Source organism: Juglans microcarpa x Juglans regia, chromosome 4D, assembly GCF_004785595.1.
Source record: "Juglans microcarpa x Juglans regia isolate MS1-56 chromosome 4D, Jm3101_v1.0, whole genome shotgun sequence".
Lineage (NCBI taxonomy): Eukaryota > Viridiplantae > Streptophyta > Magnoliopsida > Fagales > Juglandaceae > Juglans > Juglans microcarpa x Juglans regia.
In genome coordinates, this window is record NC_054600.1 from 914,787 (window position 1) to 937,896 (window position 23,110).

General features: G+C 32.9%; 1 protein-coding gene, 3 non-coding genes and 1 pseudogene across 4 annotated transcripts; 2 read left to right on the plus strand and 3 right to left on the minus strand.

Annotated features, from left to right (window-relative positions):
* Positions 1-9: 9 nt before the first annotated feature.
* Positions 10-11,725, plus strand: LOC121259553 (annotated as a pseudogene).
* On the plus strand, positions 11,154-18,607 carry LOC121261466 (cysteine synthase-like). The gene is made up of 11 exons (XM_041163868.1): positions 11,154-11,273; positions 12,465-12,526; positions 12,622-12,731; positions 13,248-13,305; positions 14,516-14,779; positions 14,854-14,991; positions 15,077-15,128; positions 16,534-16,613; positions 17,329-17,388; positions 17,580-17,660; positions 18,051-18,607. Exons 2-11 carry the CDS (start codon positions 12,485-12,487, stop codon positions 18,141-18,143), a joined length of 978 nt encoding a protein of 325 aa, XP_041019802.1. The 5' UTR covers positions 11,154-11,273; positions 12,465-12,484; the 3' UTR covers positions 18,144-18,607.
* A 392-nt stretch (positions 18,608-18,999) lies between these two features.
* On the minus strand, positions 19,000-19,160 carry LOC121261786. Its single transcript, XR_005940006.1, has one exon. It is a non-coding gene; the product is annotated as a U1 spliceosomal RNA (small nuclear RNA).
* A 2,140-nt stretch (positions 19,161-21,300) lies between these two features.
* LOC121261741 lies at positions 21,301-21,459 on the minus strand. The gene has a single exon (XR_005939967.1). It is a non-coding gene; the product is annotated as a U1 spliceosomal RNA (small nuclear RNA).
* A 626-nt stretch (positions 21,460-22,085) lies between these two features.
* LOC121261729 lies at positions 22,086-22,246 on the minus strand. The gene has a single exon (XR_005939957.1). It is a non-coding gene; the product is annotated as a U1 spliceosomal RNA (small nuclear RNA).
* Positions 22,247-23,110: the final 864 nt, after the last annotated feature.

Consider the following 23,110-nt stretch of genomic DNA (forward strand, 5'->3'; position numbering starts at 1 on the left):
ACCGTGGCCATGAAAACAGACAATCTAAGACTGGATGGGGAAAGCAACCTTGAGACTGTGGATAAAGGCTTTAGTTCTGTTTCTGTCCCTGGTTATGATGAGATCAGATAGCAGTTAGAGATGTTGTAGCCACAGGAATTTAAGGTTTTATCAGAATGTAAAATAATCTGTTGCAGAAGACTTGGAACTCAGTGTTGGAAAACTAATGTTTGTTGGTCTATGTAGCGAGCGATATGGTGATGCAGGAGCATGTGATCAGTAACATTAGCGAGTAGTCTTCCCTTGGCCTTCTTCCTGTAGACTAATAACAAAATATCAAGTTTCTGAAGATCTTTGAAATGGAAATAGGCAGGGGCCGCGAGAAGTCTGAATCCGTCTTTCTCGATTATCTTTAATTGTCAGTTGAGGTGAATTCAAGCTCTCATAATATTTAAAAGAATTTCAATTATACATATATTATGACTGTTTTGGTTCTTATGGGATCTCCACATTTGGTGACTGTTTTGGTCCTTTATTGGACAACAACATATATATTTTCTGGGAATATTTCTTTTATCTGGATATTATGCTAAAATTTGATTTTAGGCTTCTTAATAGGATAGTCTCTCCAATCTTCAACTATTTATCAATAAAATCAGCTGTGACACCATATGCAAGCATTCTAAGAGCAGTTGTAATCTTTTGAAGGGGACAAAAACCAAACTTTCCATAACTATCTAATCTTTGGACAAAATAAGGTTCATGGGCTTCTACAATAGCTTAGATATGAAGAAATAGAGAACAATTCATTCCAAAGCTCATTCGAAAGTATTTGTGAGGATAGATTGGAGAATCATCAAAATAATATCGAAAAAGATTTTGGTGGGCTTGCAATCGATTGCACTTGATGAATCTACGTGATTTTTTAAAAGAATCACATGAGTTTGATCATTCTTCTTCCATAACAAGTCGGGTTGTTATCTCAAATTTTTTGTCAGAATCTAAATCGATAAATACTATTTTGTGAAAAAACGAACAATCAATTGGGGGAAAAGGAAAAAAACAGATTTCGTAGAAGAGAAATTTGACTTGAAATGAATGAAATTGTTGAAAAAATATTATATTTTATAGTGAAAAAATATTACTATTGGAGAAATATAGTTGTTATCAAAATATATCCATTGCAGAAATATAACCGTCATAAATATAATCGTTGGAAAAAAATAAGGTTAAAAAATATATATTCTTTGGAAAGATATGACCGCTAGAAAAATATGACCATTGTAAAAAGAAAAAAATTATATCCGTTGAAATAATATGAACATTTGAAAATTAATGTGTATTTTTTTAATAATGAATAAATATTCTAATTAAAATTAAAATTAAAATAAATAAAAATATCAAAAAAGATATGGAAGAGAAGTGCGAGATAAGAAAGATGTTACTGAAGTATAATTTTTTAATTATAAGTACTGCTTTTCCTTTTTCATGATGCTTTTGGTCATCTTTGGATTTTGCCGATGTTTTTTTTCCGGCTCGTGTAGTTGATAGGCAATACTCCAATGGTATATCTCAACCGTATTGTGGTTGGCTGTGTAGCACGTACTGCTGTCAAGCTTGAGATGATGGAGCCCTGCTCTAGTGTTAAAGACAGGCATTTAATCTTTTCACTTATCTTTTTCATTCTGTTAATATTGATCATATTTTTCTGGAATTTATTCTAATATATAGAATTGATTATTGACGAGCAGGATTGCATATAGTATGATTAAAGATGCATAGTGTTGAAGTCGTATTTCGCGGGCCTGGATAAATCCACACCTCCGGTGCTGCGATGTGAATTATTTGGAGCCCCCGGCAGTATTCTGGTGCGGCTGTACGGTGGCGTTTTATACATTGATGGCAGCGAATAGAAAATAAATATTGTGAAAGTAAAAAGAGACGATACAAGATTTACGTGGTTCGACAATATGCTTACGTCCACGTGAGTTTGGGGAAGGAAGTCTTTAATATAATATATATCTGTTTACAATTACTCATGTATCCTCATATCTCACTATATAGATAAGGTTGTAGCTCTTTCTCTCTGTATACTTCCATCGATTCATTTGTCCCGATGGTCTCTTTCTCATCAGTTCAAAAGTTCTCTTTAATGCAGTCCGGGCATCCCCTTTTATAGACTTGCCTCCCCTCCTACTGTACATGCCAGCCTGTTTTGAGTCGACAAATTTTCCTTACGTGAACTCTTTGTCTTCTCTCCTTGATCCTCTGACACTTCGTAGCCTCTCACATCTTTCTTGTCCCCTTCTTATCTCTTCTTGGTCCTCCTGATATGTGCAGCCCTTATGTCTCACTCATGTCCCTTCTTATCTCTTCATGGTTCCCCTTTTGTCCTTAGTAAAGGCTTGGTGGGCTGGGTCTTAATTTTATGGACTATGGGTATTTTTTCCTGCCACACATAGGATATGGGTCTAAGGGTCTAATTACAAAAGGGAAGGTTAGTGTTCCATTACTACCGATTTATTTTACTGTTGGTCACAGAAATTCTGCACCTTTCAACTTTGCCTTTCTGACTGTTATAAGAATTAGACTCCAGTGTTGCCTACCCTCAACACTGCCCTTAGATGGTGGCTGTTTGGTTTTTGACAGTTACACAAGTTCTGTTAGGCATCTGACATAGTCACAATATATGCTGATATTAACCTCATTATTAGTTCATGCTAGACTCAGAGAACTCGGGGATTTTGTTCACAATCAGTGATGCTCACATCATTATGTTATCGATAGGTATATCGTGTTTGATTACGAAATTGATATCAGTAATAAGTAATCAAATTATGTAACACTGAAATACCATATTTTTCATTGATTCTGGTTCTATTTCCATGATGGGAAAAGACTGTCCTCATTGAGTCTACCAGTGGTAACAATGGCATCGGGTTGGCGTTCATTGCAGCGATCAAGGGTTACAAACTTATCCTTATTCCTTACCATGCCAGCTTCAATGAGTATTTTCCATGTTTGAAAATGCTGCCAACCCAAAGGTATTCTTTGCATCAAATATCTTGGAATATGGCATGATTGACACAGTTAACAAAAAATCTTTTTGTTATTCTTCATTTAGATCCATTACGAAACTACGGGCCCAGAGATATGGAAGAAATTCAGGATGCAAAGTTGACGCCCTGGTTGCAGGGATAGGGACTGGTGGAACGGCGACTGGTGCAGGAAACTTTCTCAAGGAGAAAAACCCAAAGATAAGCTTGACTTGTGCGTGTGAGTTTGTGTTCGAAAAAAATACTACTTTCAAATTTCAAAATAGGAATTATATTCAAAACTATATTTAAAAAAATTAATTCTATAATATTTTTATTTAATTTTTTCTTTTTCAGTTCACAATAAAAATATTTTTAACTCATATTATTTTATTATTATTTACAAATATACTAAAATATTCTAAATATAATATCTAAACAGACTTCTTAAGCATGCATACAATATCCTTGATCAGTGGTGATATAATACAATTCAAAGTTAAAATTTGTTTTAAATAGCGTTATGACTTCTAGAATTAGGTTGTCTAAGGGGATGTTTGGAAACGAGAAGAGATAAAATTTTTATAAATAATAATAAAATGATTTGTGAATAGTAATAAGATAATTTGAATTAAGTACTTACTGAGAAAAAATTAAATAAAAAATATTATAAATTTATAATATTTTTATAATATTTTTTTTTTTAAGATTTAAAAAATTTAAATTATTTTTTATTTAAAATTTTGAAAAAATTATAATAATTAGTTTGAAAATATTTATATTTAAATAATATTTATATATAAAAAATAAGATAGGATTACACGACATGAGTTGGAAATTATTTCCGAACATGAGCATAGACTTTTGCTTCACTAGCATCCAGAAGGGTGGCACGTGCCTCTCGTTCGTATGGGCAACTGCGTGGGGTCCATAGGTGTCGATGTTTTTTGTTTGGATAACTTCAATCCAATCCTCGATCAGCCATGAAGTCTACTGAAAACGAGATTGTGGTGGACTTCTTGTTACCAAGTAGATGGAATGAGCCCAAATTTAGGTTTTGTTTGGATTCGAAGTTTAAATCAATTAATTTTATTTTATTATTATAATTTTTTTAAATTTTTATATAAAATATAATAAATAATTTAATTTTTTTAAATTTTAAAATAATAATAATATTAAAAATAATATTTTATTCAACTTACATCACTATATAACTAATAATATTCTCGTAATCCAATTCACATATCTCAATCCAATTAAATGGACTCCATATAACGGTGGTCATCTCTCGTTATCTCTCCATCAAGAATGCAAATGGGCTAGATCAAATCAACTGGTTCCAAGTTCAAACCCCAATTGGTGCTAAAGAGTTTAAAATTGAAATCGTTGTCGTTAAGCCATTTTCACGAGAGATGGCTTATTTGGATTGTAAGATATTTTCATCTCATCTCATTTAACATTTAAATACTATAAATACAAAGCATTTTTCAATTTCAATTTTTTAAATTTTTAACTTTTTTTATCTAATCATTACTTAATTATTACAATTTTTTAAAATTTTTAAACAAAACACAAAAAATAATTCAATTTTTTTCAATTCCAAAACAAAAATTATATTAAAAAACTATATTCTAATAATATTTTAATTCAACTTTTTCTCTAATTTTTTCCAAAATTGAATAAAACACCTTAACTCAGATTATTTTACTATTATTTATAAATTTCTCATCTCATATCATCCCTTAAATATCTCCGACAACTTAACATGGATAAGAATTCTCGTATAAAAGATTACATATGCGTATCTACCTACCAAGTCCTTCGTTGCAAGATTTAACCCCGTTACGGAGGAAGAAATTAACATCCTATACCTTATAGGTTATTTGGCCCTAGAGGCGCGAACACCTCTTTTTGGAATGTCATTGCTCCTTGATGTTAAAAATCTAAAGGCCGCTTAAATCCACTGTCTACCTATTTATAGCGAAATCCATTCTAGTGAAGTGCGGGTTGTGAGGCCAAGCATTATTTATAACGAAATCATACGTACGGTCATTATCAATAGTGTAGTAAAGAGAGTCAAAATGTGTGTACGACCATTATAGAGGAGATCGTGATGCACACGTTAAAAAATGAATGGTTCTATGCTGGTTATTAAGGAAATGGGAGGTCTTAGGGTCCTCGAGTCGTTTGATCATGAGAGGACTTGGAATTCACACGAGTTTATAATTATTGGAGACATTGGAGCTCTCGAATGATGAACCTTGTATTTGATGTTCGAGCATTGGATGCTCTGAATGGTTTTCGTTTCAAAGAATCTCTATATACATGTGTGTGTGTTACTTGGGTTGCTACAACTTTTAAACTCATGGGTATTATTTGTGTTGCTTGAAGAATCTATACGAGTAAGTTAAATGTTATCGTGTTCAAAATACTCACAGTTTAAGGTTAATTGCTACTCAGGTTCATGACATTTGCTTTCAAGTTTCATGCCCACTGCTCGGAATGATGTTAGTTTGAATTCCTATCTATAAGTTGCTTGGGATTTGTTTGATCCTACTGTATTGTATCTCTTATTCTCGGTCTCTCACTTGTGTGAATATTCTTTACTGACCCTAAATCTTATGTTTATATTTGCACATTCACTACCTCTACATGCAATTGTATAAATTGTAATGGCTTAATGAGATTTCTCAAAATTTCATTGTGCTCATCGAAACTATAGATTTTCAAATATAGGTGATGAGAACATATACAAGCAAGAAGACCCAATACAGCCAGATGAGTATGACGGGGGCATGTCCTTAGGGGTGGTAATATGTGACATGATCTGTTAATCCAACATGAACACGACACAAAATTACTAGGTTTGAGTTTGATGTTAACGGGTTCGGTCAAAACAAATTGAGTTGTTAATATATGATTCATTAACAGGTCACTTACGGGTCAACCCATTTAACCCGTTAAATATTTTACTCAAAATTACAATTGTATTCTTTTAAACCTAAAAACAAAAATACCCTAAACTTATTTCGTATTTCCTAATTCTCTCTCATCACTCTCTCTCAATTCTCAGTTGAGTCAATTCTTACAAGTCACGATTGCCTCCCACACTTTCTCTGGATTGTAATTGGTGTTTTTATTGTTTGGATTGTAATTTTGGATATATGTAGTTAGTTTTATATTTTTGGAAGATATTGTGATTATAACTTTTATGTGAAATTATGTTAATCAAATTAAATGAATTATTTGGATCAATTCAATTCCTTTACAAAACGGGTTGAAATGGGTTGACACGGGTCGTGTCACGTCGATATATTTTTAATTAATTCATAACGAGTCAAAATGGGTTGTGTCGTGTCAACCCGTTATTTTAATGAATCTTGTTAGAGTTTGGAAATCTGATCCGTTAAGTTTAACACGGATCGTGTTTGGGTTGACCCATATCGTATAATAATATACACGACCCGTTAACATGATTTACCACCCTGGTTGTCCCCGTTTGGGCTATGATTATGTAATTGACTACGTTTAAGTAAATTGATAGACAATTTATGGTCTGTTATGTCTTAAAAATTGTGAAGTTGTGACTTATAGATAGTTTATGATGCTGAGTTTGTTGTTATAAAATAATTTATCTGATACTGATGTCTTTAGTTATGACACGCATGTATCAAACATACGAGTACACAAAATTTCACACAATGCAATGAGTATGATCTGTACGATACACACCCTAACGTTTTGACTCTCCACCAAATAAAGTGGAGAGGAGGTGTCACAAATTCTATTGTTCATTTTCTCAATAATATATGACATATATAGACTCCATTTCCAATCCTCCAACGAATACGGAAATTTCAAGTATTTTGCTTATTACTTATAAAAAATTATACTCATTATCTTCATACCACACACTATACATAATTTTTTAGTTTATTTTTTTATTTTTTTTATTTACTAAATATGTAATATATGGATGATGAGTAGAATAACTCAATTAATTTAAAAAGAATAAAATAAAAAAAATTAAAAAAATATGGTATATAATCAAAAATAAAGAGTAACAAAACTCTTTGCTTATTGGATGATGTCTTTTTGAAATTTAGAGTGGATGTGACCGTCTAATAAATACATATTGATGTGTTCCAAAAAAAACAAATACATATTGATGTGTTCCAAAAAAAATAAATACCTATTGATTGGTTGACCAAAGCAACTATCCGCAGGCCCACTTGCTATATAAATCTGCATATCTATTTATGTGATGTATAAATGATGAGTAAAATAACTCAATTCTTTTAAAAAGAATAAAACAAAAAAAAATGGTATATAGTGTATAAAAATAAAGAGCAACAAAACTCTTTGCGTATTGGATGATGTCTTTTTGAAGTTTAGAGTGATGTGACCGTCTAACAAGTACGTATTGATGTGTTCCAAAAAAAACAAATACATATTGATTGGTTGACTCGAACAACTATCCGCGGGCCCACTTGCTATATAGCTCTACTGAATATAACTATCTGCGGGCCCACTTGCTATATAACTCTACTGAATATAACTATCCGCAAACCCATTTGTGTGATGCATAGATGATGAGTAGAATAATTCAATTAATTTAAAAAGAATAAAACTAAAAAAAATAATAAATATAGTATATAGTGTGCAAAAATAAAGGGTAACAAAACTCTTTACTTATTGGATGATGTCTTTTTGAAGTTTAGAGTGGATCTGACCGTCTAATAAGTATATATTGATGTGTGCCAAAAACAAAAACAAATACATATTGATGTGTTCCAATAAAAACAAATACATATTGATTGGTTGACCAGAACAACTATGCACAGGCCCACTTGTTATATAGCTCTACTAAATATAACTATCCACAGGCCCACTTGTATGACGTATGGATGATGAGTAAAATAACTCAATTAGTTTAAGAATAATCAAACTAAAAAAAATAAAAAAAAATAATAAATATGGTATATAGTGCAATATTTTGAATACCGTACCGGACGCCGTACTGGTCAAGGTACTGAAACAAAATATTTCGATACCGGTACTGTTTTGAGATAACGTTTCGGGATAGTCGATATATAAATAAATTATATATATAAAAATTATATTCCAAAATAATAGTCTATATATAATAAATTATATATAAATACATATATATATATAAATTCTAAATAGTCTAGTCTGAATTAAGGGTTAAAAAATAAGTTTATAGTTTGAAAAAATGAAAAAAAAAATACAAGCCGAAATATAGGCTGGTACAGGCCGAAATTGAGGTCGGTACGGTCGGTATTTTGGTCGGTACGAAACAGATATAATACCTATACCAAACGGACGGCTGGTAAAAAAAATTTCGACCGTACCGGTGAAATTTAAAACAATGATATAGTGTGCAAAAATAAAGAGAAACAAAACTCTTTGCATATTGGATGATGTCTTTTTGAAGTTTAGAGTGGATGTGACCGTCTAATAAATACGTATTGATGTGTTCCAAAAAAAACAAAGACATTTCCAAAAAAAAACAAATACATATTGATTGGTTGACCAGAATAACTATCCGCAGACCCACTTGCTATATAGCTCTACCGAATATAACTATTCGCAGGCCCACTTGTGTGATTTATAGATGATGAGTAGAATAACTTAATTAATTTAAGAAAAATAAAATTAAAAAAAATAAAAAAATAAAAGATATGGTATATAGTGTGCAAAAATAAAGAGTAACAAAACTCTTTGCTTATTGGATGATGTCTTTTTAGAGTTTAGAGTGGATGTGCCCGTCTAACAAATACATATTGATGTGTTCCAAACAAAAAAACAAATATATATTGATGTGTTCTAAAAAAAACAAATACATATTGATTGGTTAACTAGAACAACTATCCGCAGGCCCACTTGCTAGATAGCTCTACGGAATATGACCCAATCATCTCCGAAAAGCCGTAGGAGATTGGTAGCCTCTCTTTGGCACGGCTCTCGACTATGCCTAGTAATATTTATCGTTATAGACCGCGCATACTCAATTAAAAAAAATAATATTTATATAAATAATAATAATTTTTCATAATAAACATCACTCTTTTATAAAAAGTGCGCGATATTTCTACAATCCATAACTATATCGAATATTACTCTATTATTTTATAAAAATACTCTTTAATTAGAAAAAACTGGAAAAGAGATTGTAGGAGATTGGCATCCTCAAATTTAAAGGAGTAAGACATCGTTTGGTTACACAAATAATTTCATCTTATCCATTTAATCATTATAATTTTTTTAAACTCACATATAAAATATTATAAACAATTCAAAATTTTTAATTCTCAAAATAAAAATAATATTTTAATAATATTTTTTTCAACTTTTAATTTTTAACTTTCATCTTATCATCTAATCTGTGTATAACAAAACCCTTTAATGATAAAAACGCCCACCCTTTTTTCTTGAACATTCCCTTTTAACGCTTATATACAACCATAGCAAGTGCTTTGAGTGCACCAAACAATCATATCACTTGTTATCAATAGGCCCAATAAGGCTAAAGTAATATTATAATAAAGTAGTAAGTAATTAATTATACGTGAATGCCCCCATCCTCTCTTATATTATATCTTATCTTTATATTTTTTTCTTCGAAAAATATATTTATAATTCAAATAATAATTAATTATTTAAGCGAATTTCAAAATCGTATCGAATCTGGTTAGTCATATGCTATTTGATTTCATCGTTTCTACCCTCTCTAGCATGATTGATTTTTGATTGACTTCAATATACTACTGAAATTTATGTTCTATATAACAAAATAAAAAGTTGCCACGTCAGTTGTATTCATATTTTAGTTAGTTAAAGGAAACTCAGAATGAATAAAGTAGAGTATAAATCACCTGATCATGTTGAGTACAAAGTAGGATATAATTCTTTAATCCATCAACATTCTGTGCATGATTCGCTATGTAATTTTAAAAACTATATTTTGCATTTGTAACTAATTGCATTGACACGTATTTCAACAATAAATTATTACTGTCAATAGCTTTACGATCTGATGACATATGATCTAATTTTTTAAATAAAAAATTTAGGTTCAAAACCTCACCTCTAATATAAAAAAAATAATAAATTATTACTTATCCATTTTGTACTCTAAACTATCAAGAATTCGAATCTAAACCCTAAACAGCTTTTTTTTAATAATTTGGACCAATTATTTATGATCTAGTCACCAAAATTTTATCACGTTGTTATTTTTTCATTCATTTTAACTATCTAAGTCTTTGGTAATACATGATTGTGACATATTTAAACCATAGATTTTATTAATATAGATATTATGAAATGTAAACTAGAGATTTTCATCCTTTGTAATGGGGAAAGAAAATATAGTGGTTTGTGGATGAAAAATGAAATGTTCCATTTTTTAAAAAAAATAATTAAATACAGTATATTTAAAATGTAAATTTTATTTAAATTCAGATCTCCTACAATCCTTATCTTGATTGTAGGTAATTCAAGCCACGGCCACAGGGATGCGAACCTTTAACACCCCTGCTCAGCTATTTATTTATTTGAATAATGATATATATATATAAGTCTAAAAATTTTATACAAATTTTTTAATGAATAAATGAATTTTATTATGAAAAAGTGTGAAAATTTCATCTTTTCTTAATGGAGTCTACTTTGTGCAAGACTTATGAATTTAAAATTTATTCCTAGCATTACTCTTTTTATAAAAGAGATTGAATTCATTTATGCTAACCCAACTTATAAGTTGCCATGTTGCAATTTATATTGTTCAAATTTAATATATTCAGCAATGACAAAGGAGTTACTATAAATTATTATTATTTATGATTTTGTCATATTAGTATCAAATACAATTGAGAAATGATAGTTATAGTTATAAATATACAAATATCGTATAATCACTTTAAAAAAATAAATAAATATAAAAGTCATGTAAAAAAATAATAAGTTTTAACAAAAAACTCTACTTTTTTTTTCAACACGATTACATTATATTTACATATTTCACAACTTAATTATCATTACTCAATACAATTCAAATCATAGCTTGGCCGGTCGGTGGCAGATTCTTCTTTATATTATAAATAAAGAAGGCCTACGTGAACAATACAACGGGGTTTCTCTGTATTTCCGCTATAATCGCTCTCTCTCTCTCTCTCTCTCAAGTCTATCTCTGGTCCGAGCCTGTCTTGGTCTTGCTCCAATAAGCTTTCTCTGGTGAGAGTTTCAAGCCGAGTACACTTCCATTCATATACATCATTTTCTTACTTTGTTTTAAAGATTTCTCCGGAAAGCTCTGCATTGTGTGATAACTTCCCAGGTTCATGAAAATTTTCTCGAAGTTATACTTCTCCTAAAAGCAGGCTAATGATTTATTTTAGTATTTTTTTTTGCTAATTAATTGAGTTAAATCTGAACACTTTTGAAGCCCTTATTTGTTAGTCTTTTTATAAGAATCAACTCTTTGTTGTATGTGGTACTCTGGGTCCATTTCAGATGTTGTGTGGGAATATGATGGCTTCTCAGGGAACAGGAATGAAAAAACTGTTTCTGTTTCAGAAATTTTGACCCTTCACCCTTCCTGTTTATTTTTCTCTTTGGCATCTGCTTATTACATGGTTTTAGTTCCTGTTTGTGGACATGGACTTGGAGATCTCGGTGGTTGGTGATATGAAAGTCTCGCACTTTGTTTGGTTACTGAGAAATTAGAAGAGTTGAAAACATAATAGATCTTTGGGTGTTATGTTTTATTGTTGCTTTTGTCTCGAAAATATGAAAAAAAAAAAAGGAATTCCATTGGCCTCGTTTGGTTACACAAATGAGATGAGATAAGAGTTGAAAGTTGAATAAAATATTGCTAGAATATAATTTTTATTTTGAGATTTAAAAAAGTTTGAATTATTTATTATATTTTGTATGGGAGTTTGAAAAAATTATAATGATTATATGAGATGAGATGAGATGGTTTGGTTTGTGTAACCAAACCAGGCCAAGTCAACTTAACGAAAAGAGTATTGCTACACATAAGCCAGTATGTTAGCACACTACTTATAATGAGATCTACTATAACTTTAAAAAAACCAAAAGGTCAATAATTTTTTAGCATAGTTGATGTGGAAAGCTTTCACATCAGCAGTGTGCTGGGTGTGTAAAAAATAAGGCTTATAAATAGATTTTCTCTAACAAGAATAATACTCCCACCACCGGCAAATTTGCTTGCATTAAAACTTTCAACGATGAAAATCTGAGATTCAAAACTACAAACTCCTATCCCCATCAAATCTTTTTGTCAATGATGAAAAGGTCATGTTGCATACTTTTTCTTTTTCTATTATTATATGTGCCATACCAGTTAATTTTGATTATAGATATTTTTTGTTTTTGCTGATCACTTAATCCCTTAGTCAGTGCTGTGGAGGTCTGATAAAATGGTGGAGGAGAAGTCTGCGATAGCAAAAGATGTTACTGAAGTAAGCCATGTTCATCTCTATCTTGATACCCATACAGTTATCATATTAAAGATACTGGCTCACTCTGCAAATCTTTTCATTTTGGACATGCACAGTTGATTGGTAACACGCCACTGGTATTTCTCAACCATGTTGTAGATGGTTGTGTAGCACGAATTGCCGCTAAGCTAGAGATGATGGAACCCTGCTCAAGTGTCAAGGACAGGTGATTAACTATATTTCTTTTGATATTTTAGTGGAATTACTAATTACTTAAAAGCTGTCTAATTTTCTTGGTTATGATCGCTGTTCTTAGGCTGCATTTGCTTGCACGAAATTGGATTTGATTAGAATCTTAGTTTCGTGTGTTCAATATCTTGCTTTCTCGCCAATTGCTTTTTTGGAGTGGCATTTCTATGAATTTACTGGCAAAGTCCCGATCATCATTTAATCAAGGAACTTGACATTGATAGCTTTAGTTAGGGTCTCTTGGAGAACTCTCATGTACCAATCCATGCAGCTGAATGCAGTCTTAAAATTATTTGTACTGATTGGCTTTTTTACATTGATATAATATGCCAATTCTATAATGTACTGAATCTATATTAGTCTTTTTCCTGCTTACTAGAGTGTAGTAGATATTTCTTTTGTATACTCTATGTGTACTTGGGCTGTGCGGTAATAAAATCTCTTATTAATTATCAAAAAATAATAATAATATGCCAATTCTGTTGCATTGCAGAATCGGATATAGCATGATTGCTGATGCAGAGGAGAAGGGTCTCATTACTCCGGGTGTGGTTAGTAATCAAATTGTCCTCATGCAGAGATGCTTAAATCCATTGTCGGATTCCTTCACTTGAAATCACTCTTTTTTTTCTTTTTCTTTTTTTTTTTTTTTTTTTCTTGGCACCGGGTGTCCGGGAATAGTGTCCCAACTAATCCCAAGGGTGCACAGGCCCTAGACAAGGGGTTGCCTGCAAGTGCACATCGGGAAATTCAAGGGAAAAATCCCCCAATCCGATGGCCTCTAGAGATTGTTTCCTTGAAATCACTCTGGACCTTCACTTTTACTAATTGCACTCGAAGCTCATCATTTAAGGCCTATAAATGTCATGCATGTTTGCGCTCTCCTGTTAATGCCACTGCTATGTTTGTTTCAATGCCACAAATTCTGCTCGAGTATGATGTGATGCTCACGATTGTTTGCACCCAGTGGGATTCGAACCTTGAAATCACTCTGGGCCTACACATTTACTAATTGCACTCCAAGCTCATGATTTAAGGCCTATAAACGTCATGCACGTTTGCGCTTTCCTGTTAATGTCACTGCTATGTTTGTTTCAATGCCACAAATTGTGTTTTGAGTATGATGTGATGCTTTGCGGATCAGATTCCCATCACACTGTGAACACATATAGGTACCAACTTGTGAAGGTTATATAAATCATTATTGATTTTTCGCAAATAGCTAAAAATTCATTATAAGTAATGTAAAGATTTTATTAGAAAGTGCTAAGGGGCCCAGCCCAAATACATAGAAAGTATACAAAAGGATGCACCCATCTAGCTAGAAGAAGAAAATGAGCAGAATTCCTTAAACTCTAAAAGACTGGAGACTTGGCAGCTGGTGTGAGAACTCAACCAAGTATAGAGAAGAAATAGCTAAATTAGAGAAGAAGGCCATAATTGGACTGGCTCTTATAAGCATTTTCTAATGACTAGGGGACTGGGGCTAAATCTTCAGGTCCCAAGTTCACCCATATTTTGATTTTCCATCACGGGAATCTTTAACTTTAAAGTTCTACTCAAATGTCAACTCTCGCTGTCTCATATACAGACATATCCTCATAGTAGGATGGAAGAATATAGTTATTCAAGAATAATATAATTGAATGGTTGTAAGTTAATTGCTGCTCAATACTCCATTGGTGTTTTTGTAACTGTGGGCAATGAGGTGAATGAGGGAACTTTTGAAGTGACAAAATCTCCTTGTTATTCATGCTCTAGAGTGTCTTGATTGAGCCTACCAGTGGCAACACTGGCATAGGGTTGGCATTCATCGCAGCTGCCAAGGGTTACAAACTCATAGTTACCATGCCTGCTTCAATGTCTCTTGAAAGAAGAATCATTCTTAAAGCTTTTGGAGCTGAGCTGGTTCTAACAGATCCAGCCAGGGGCGTGAAAGGTGCTGTTCAGAAGGCTGAAGAGATACTCGCAAAGACTCCCAATGCTTATATTCTTCAGCAATTTAAAAACCCTGCAAACCCAAAGGTATCATTTGCATCAATGTTCTCTGCATGCTTGACTAGCTGGAGAGATTTACAATCACATTCTTTTGTATTTAGATCCATTATGAGACCACTGGACCAGAGATCTGGAAAGGCTCTAGTGGGAAGGTTGATGCATTTGTGTCTGGGATAGGAACTGGAGGTACAATAACAGGTGCAGGGAAGTATCTCCAAGAGCAAAACCCCAATGTTAAGGTTAGCTTGCTTAGAGAACAGATGATATGAGCGTATTGATGCTTTCTGTCTTAATAATGTTCTTACACCTCTGTTTTGTGTTTAGCTTTATGGGGTTGAACCAGTTGAAAGTGCTATATTGTCTGGAGGGAAACCTGGTGAGCAATGCTGTTTTGCATGCTTCATTCCCGTGTTCTTCCTTGTATACATTATTCCTTAGTTGCTATTGCACTTGCTTTTTTTGTTTAAACTTTATTGGCTTAGCATCATATACGAAAGGTTTATGATTTGTTCTTGGTACTTGGAGGGCATACCATTAAAAAATTTCTTTTTGACAAGTTTACTTGCATTTTTAATATTTTATAAAAAGTGGTGTCGATTTCACCTACATTTCTTCTTTCCTAAACAACTTTACATTCTCATGCTTTTACTTGTATCACTGCTGACAGGAAGGAATATCCATTTGTTTTTGCCTCTGCATCTTCATTTTTTACTATTTTAAGTGTCTGGGTCCTGCTTAAAATTTTTTTCCGAGAGGCATTTCAATGGATGGGATTTTAAGCCCTTGGTTAAGTAAATCAATCCGTATTTAGGACTAAGCTAATGCGGGTAAACCATGGACCTTGGGCTGCCTGGGTGGATACCATGTCCAAAAACTCCGTTGGCCCCGGTAATACATTTAAACGTGTAGTAGTTGAACTGCTCTGTGAAAATGGGTCCTATCATAGTCAACCCATCGGGTGCTTGAATGTCAGAACAACACTGATTCATTCATGGGTTAGCTATTTGCTATCTTTTTTACTGATACCGATCCAGTCAAGCTTTTTTTTTTTTCCTTTCGTCACTAGGAGTTTCAGTTTTTTGTTCAACTTGTCTGGACATGCACGCCATGTATTTTACCTATTGTGGAACACAAAATGGATCCCTCAACAATGTAGTTGTTGGATAATTTTCTTTCTGTTATTGTGTTGGGTCCCTCAACACAAAATTATTCCTTCTGTTGTTGAGGTATTAAAAAGAAAAAGAAATTTATCAAGAGAAACAAACTGAATTTTTATTTTGGAACATGCTTATGTAGTTCAACAACCGTTTAATTGGTTACATAGTAAACTGGCATCAAATTTCTTTGCCTCTTAACATGTTTATGTAGTTCATCAACCAATTTAGCTGGCGTAGTGATATATTGGCATCAATATTATTTGATCCATGCAAGTCTTTATTAACTAGATAATTGTATTTTGGGTAATAAACTTGCTAAAAGTTTTGAATGCTGTGTAAGATACCTATATTCACCTCAATTCCCTGCCCTTCTCTCATACGATTTCGTTTACATTGAAACAGATTTTTTCTAGTGTTTTTCCATGTGATGCCTAAAACTGTCTAGAATAATTCTGTGCTACTCGTCATGGCCACTGCCATTTCTCTATGTTATTGTGTTTGATAGCATTTCCTATATCTTTGTATACTGTACCATTATTTTTTGCGTATCTGTCCTATTCAAAGCGAACGATATCTTATAGTCTTTTGCCTAACATAATTAACTGCATGTTTGTCCATCTCAAGGCCCACATAAGATCCAAGGAATCGGTGCTGGCTTCATCCCTGAAGTTTTGGATGTCAATCTACTTGATGAAGTTATTCAAGTAAGCCTCAAAACTCCTGATTGGGATATCTTATAATTAGCATATGGAGTTATCTGTTAAGTTAATTGCGAAATCCTGCCTCTGAAGAAAAATGTGAAAGATGGCATACAATGAAGAAACACTGACCTAAAAAAGGGGTAAAAAAGAGGAAAAAACAGAAGTGAACATGTAAACCAAGAGAACTTGTAGTTTCCAACATCATAATGCTCTTGACCAATTTCTGAGGAAATACTTTTGTCTGGACAAACTTCGGATTTGCTTATTAGATTGATAATGATTTCTAAACGCTCTGTATAAGCTATCCAATTCAGATCCTTTTATGTGTTCCATCAAGTTACTTCGTTACATTCAAAGCATGAAAGTGTTTCTTGAAGTTTTTCTCAAGGCTAGTATCTTGAAATCTTACCGTGTGGGAACCGCATGGTTCACTCTTTTGCTTGCATGTGTTGGGGTTCCAAACTATTGCAAGCGAGTTTTAGATAATCTAAAACCTGTCAATTACAAGGGACTTTCTACCCTCAAAGTTTTTCTTGATCTCATTGTTTTTAATCACTGTGACGGTTATATGACTTTGCTTATGATGATGTATTGTATATCTTTTCCGTTTTCTGTAGAAGTTCCTGAAAGTAAATAGATTTTTTTTTCTTTCCTTTTTCTTTTTAAGCCGTTATTGCCTTTCTCCCTTTGCCCCTCAGACCTCATGCTAATCTTGCAGATATCAAGTGAAGAAGCTATTGAAACTGCTAAGCTTCTTGCATTGAAAGAAGGTTTGCTGGTATGTTCACATCTGTAAAAAATATGTTTCCTCAATGCCTTCTCCTTTTTCTTTTTCTGCAAAATCTTTCACTACTCTGCCCATCTTAAAGCCTGAGATTGTTGTTGTTGTATTTATTATTATTATATTTGTTCTGGGATGCCTTTTATTCTTTTGATCTTCTTTGATATGGTTGCAAACATTTAATGTAGGTAGGGATATCATCTGGTGCTGCTGCTGCTGCTGCAATTAAGATAGCAAAGAGGCCAGAAAATGCAGGGAAACTCCTTGTTGTAAGTTTGATCTTGTTATTGCTAGTGAGCGATTTCATTTTGTGTTGAACCATAAATCCTGCTTAGAACCAATTTCGACGTGTTTGTGTGTTTATGGCTGCACAAGAATGAATGTTTTGCTGTAACACGGTAATTAATTCCTGTTGTCGACTCTCTAACTGTTGGCCTGTATAGGATACATATGGTCCCTTTTTTTTTTATCATTTTGACTACTTTATACATATTATCGATTGATAGGATGTGACACGTTTGTTTTTGAAGTTCAGTAATCAGAATATTTCACTAGGTTTGCTTTTTGTTGTATATTTTTTACTCAATCATAGTCTAAAGTCGTTCTTGAAATGCACGACTACAGTTATAAAAAGTCCTTACTAGTATTTTTATGAACAGGTGATCTTCCCAAGCTTTGGAGAGCGTTATCTGTCATCTGTTCTGTTTGAATCTGTGAAGCGGGAGGCAGAGAGCATGGTTTTTGAGGTCTGAATAGCCTAGTTTCAAAAGGAGTCTCAACTTTCAGGCCGGTGGCATCTGAAGTATGAGGCAGAGAACATGGTTTTCAAGTTGCAATTTTTAACTTTGGTTTGGATGGTTCTGCTTCTTCCTGTTTTTACATGAATAAATGCTGTGAATAATATGGAAGTTTTCTGCCTCGAAAGAAAATATATGGAAGCTTTTAAATACTAATTGTATATTAACCATATATGGGTTGGTCACTGGCGCTAGACGTGGAATTTAAATACTCATGTGGAATTTAAAGCAGATGTGTTCTGGTAAATTCATTTCCTTTTAGAACCACCAAGTTTTTCTGTTTGTTCGACCATCGTTTTGTTTGCGTTTAGACCTTAACAAAGTCAGTATTCTATGCCAAAATGTTGTAATCTGAAGGAGACTTCATGGTACTGGTTTTGCCAAAATTTCGATTGTGGCTCTTCTTCCTTTTCCTTCAATGAATGTTTTTAAGCTTAGTGTAATAGCCTCGTCAGAGTGAAGGCTTCAATTATCCACGGTTTTTAGCCCCTTACGGGATAATTTCTATTCTGGGAGGGGTATATAGTGCAAGTGCAGTTATACAGAGACGATTTTACTGAGATTTTCTGGGTGCAATTGCACAAATTATGAAGTACAGACCCTTAGATGTTCTTGGTCACCCCTTAGTTTTCAGTGGGCATCTTGCCCATCGTCAACTTCCCTCTGAACATATGTTTCTTCTCTATTGTATTTTTTCTCTATTTTTCAGTGCTACCTTTATCAATTCTCCCCCACCCAACGGGACCGTTCTTTATTAGAAGGAGAACAATCCAGAAGAAGTAATGAATCGAGTTTAGGAACTTCAGAATAGGCAGGGGCCGCGCGAACGCAGGCCCCCACTACCACAAATTATGACGTAGGCTCTGCCACTTGGGCAGACCTTAGACGAGCACCCCTCCCGAGTGCAATGGAGGTCACTAGCCTAGGCCATGGGCCTTCTAGATCACCCATTGACCCCGTCCAGGTAAGTATGTTGGAATGGCGCACCTACCTTCTATTTTATCGCCGTTTTCGCTTCTCTTCTTCTCATATCTTCTCGATATGGGACTCCTAAGTTTGCCATGAGGGCCCGCCAGTATCATCTGCTTGCAAGAATACGGCCTTTTGCAATGCAAGGCCTCTGTTTGTCAAAATATTTCAGGGCGCGCAATGTTTTATGCAATTTGAGTTCGCTTTGTGGCAACTGGCAAGTTTTGAAGGCCATGCGTCACATTTTATAAGATATTTTTTTAAAGAAATAATTTGTATAAATCTTAAATAGATAAGTCTTAAATATAAATTCTTTATAAAAAAGTGAATCTCACTTAAAAAAATATAAAAAAAAATTATTATTTATTAGTGAGATCTACTTTTTTATAAATGACTTGTATAAACTTTGTCTATTTGAGACTTATACTTAGCATTACTTTTTTTTTAATTAATGATACACGTCACATTTTATAACATATTTCACAATAATGTTTTAAGATGAGAGTATTTTTATAAATTAATATTATTTTTATAAATTATTTTTAAAAAATATCCCTCATTTAAAATATAATTATATAAAATGTTGTCAAAAAAGTATTGTGTAAATATTTTTTTTTAATGCTCTTTTCGATTGATGTGTTAAATTCAAGGCACCCATAATTGGGCTTACAGTAAATTAGGTTGGATTTCCCTTTCATACCACTCGCGTAATCAATGGACCATCTCATATTATATAAGAGCATATCTACAAATGATATTATAGGACAATGCTCAACGAAGATTTAAACAAGCAAGGCATCATGTAAGAGTCTAAAGGAACTAATAGATGATATGTTTTGTAACCTGCAAAAGAAAGAAATGGAAGAACTGATCCTAATTTTTTGGAATTTGTGGTGGAGAATGAATGAATTTATTTTTAAAAACATCTTGATTGATCCTAAATTAATACTGAATAGGGTGCATCAAATGTTACAAGATATTAAAACAATGGAAACCAAAGTATTAAACAGGGACAATAACAACACAACAAGAAATGGTACTTGCAAAACCTAGTACCCATCACCAGGTTTTAGCAAAGATCAATTGGGACATGACAGTTAATAAAAATCTGTGTATGATTAGAATTGGAATTGGAATTGGAATTGCTGTCAAGGATGAGGAAGGCAATATATTGGCCACTATGAGAAAGAAACAGACTCTACTTCATGATCTACTATTAACAAAAGCAAAAGGAGATGTCACAACAGTAAATTTTGGAATTCATCTGAAAATGAGAAAAATAATTTTAGAAAGCGATTCCAAAAAAGTAGTAATGAAAATTTAGAAACAATCGACAGATGAGAGTTATTTTGGTATGATCATATCAAAAATCAAATAAAAAATCTTATGTTTTGATGTTTGTAATGTTAATCATATCCATAAAGAAGCAATGTAGTAGCACATGCACTAGGTAAAAATGCTTTGACTACTCTGTTGGAATCACAACGTATGGTGGATATGGAGGAAATTCCCTACTGTATTCAGAACTTGTTATGATACAGTTTGATCAATAAAATGAGATTTATCAAAAAAAAAAAAGGACCATCTCATATATTTTTCTGGGTTATTTTTTTAATGGTTTGGTTTGAATTCATTTTTCTTTTCAATCATAAAATGCATGTTAATTTTATCTACGCCAGTAGTATCTGCACACTGAAACAGTAGGATAAACGTGAAGCTACTAAAGTTATAGGATAAGAAAAAATCTATTCATCATCCTGCGACATTAGATGATAAATTTACAAGTAAAATGTAATAAATAATTTTTAATCACATAATGCAACATTAGAAGGATAATGAATAGTATTACTCGTAAGATAAACTCCCTACCTGGCCCACAAACAATCCATAATTTTCTAAGCCCAAACATGTAAACAAAAATTCTCCAATAATAAGAAATTGTCAATATTTTATTTTTAAAATAGTCAAGATATAATATAAATAAATAAAACTTGTTTATTAATAATTTAATAAAAATATTGAATTCAGTTAAAATAAAATATTTATATATAATATAAATAATAAAATTTGTATTCTAATATATTAATAGATACAGGAGTACAAACAATTATAAAATTAAAAAACGTTTGGGAATAAGAGTTAACAGGGGCCGCGCGAACACAGCCCCCGCTACCACAAATTATGACGTACACTCTCCACAAAAGGGAGATGTTAGGCGGGTGCACCTCCTAAGTGCAATGGAAGCCACCCACCTAGGCCATGGGCCTTCTTGATCACCCATTGACCCCGTCCAGGTATGTAAGTTTTGCACGCCTTCATCGTTTTTCTCTTATACAAGCCCCCCACCTTCCTCCTCTAACATTTAGTCCATGTGGGACATTTGCATAGTTTTGAAACCCGACAAAAACAGAAGCCGAAACCAAAATCTGGACTGCTTTTTTCTCGTGGTAATTCAGTAAATAGTACCACTTTTTCATGTTGCAAAAATCATGTCTGGGCACCGCCTCACTCTCTATTTTATCGTTAGCTGCCCGCATGACCACCAAGCTTCATCTATGACTTCCACATGGTCGTCTTCTGCAATCTGCATGAGCACCACAAATGTCAAACCAAGTCCCCCAAACCTCTTGGTCCATCCCTACGATTTTTTGTTTGAAAATTCACGACCGACTGACCTGAACAATAGAATTATAGAACACTACGAATAAAAGAAATTTGGGTTTTGGCTTTCGAGATTCTTTAAACAGTGATCCAGAAGTACATCTTAAACAAGAAATGAACCATCCGTATGGGTATATATATATTTCGGGAATCAAATAATAAAATTAAGTTCGTTCTAGAAAACCATCTCGTATTTCATGATCACTTCAAGCATTATTATTGAAGTAATTTCGTAATCTGCCTAAAGAAATTTTGGATCTAAAATTGGTAGGGGCCGCGCGAACGCAGGCCCCCGCTACCACAAATTATGACGTAGGCTCTCCCGCTTGGGGAGACCTTAGGCAAGCACCCCTCCTGTGTGCAATGGAGGTCACTAGCCTAGGCCATGGGCCTCGTTGATCACCCATTGACCCCGTCCAGGTAAGTATGTTGAATGGTCTGCCTTGCTTCTTATTTATACTTCTTGCTCCGGTCTTTTCCTTCGTAATTTATCCATGTGGGACTTTGGACGGTTGCTCTTCCAACACGTGGTATTATAGAGCCAATAGTTCCATCTTACCAGAGCACAACTGCACGAGTAATCTGCTCCCGATGATTCTTGTTTATATTTAAAATTCACTTCAATTTATTTTATTATAATAAATTTTTTAAATTTTTACATAAAATATAATAAATAATTTAACTTTTTCAAATTTCAAAACAACTTTTTCACAATTGCACGAGTAATCTGCTCCCGATGATTCTTGTTTACATTTAAAACTCATTTAAACTCATCTCATCATAATAAATTTTTTAAATTTTTACATAAAATATAATAAATAATTTAATTTTTTCAAATCTTAAAACAACTTTTTTCAAATTCTCATACGAAATATAATAAATAATTTAACTTTTATTTTACAATTCACAAATCATCTTAACTCATCTCTGAATCTAAACTACTATTAAAAATAGAAAACTTTTAGATATAAACCTCACATCATATACACTCACTTAAAAATATGCCATTTTATTTTTTTTAACCACATAATAAAAATGATATATTTATAAGTAAAATAGGATAGAAAGGTAAAATGATATGTTTTTAAGTGAGTACGTGACAAACAAAAAACCAGGTAATTCTTCGATATAGCCATTGGCATTTCCGGTAAGCCCATGCCATCATCGCCTCCCTCCTCATTTTTTCTTCTCTTTTTCAGTTCTTTTTTGTGAAATCCATGTCTATTTCTTGTGGTTTCTGATTTGAGATTTTTTTTTTTTATTTGATTTGTTCATTCTATTTTATTGTTGTT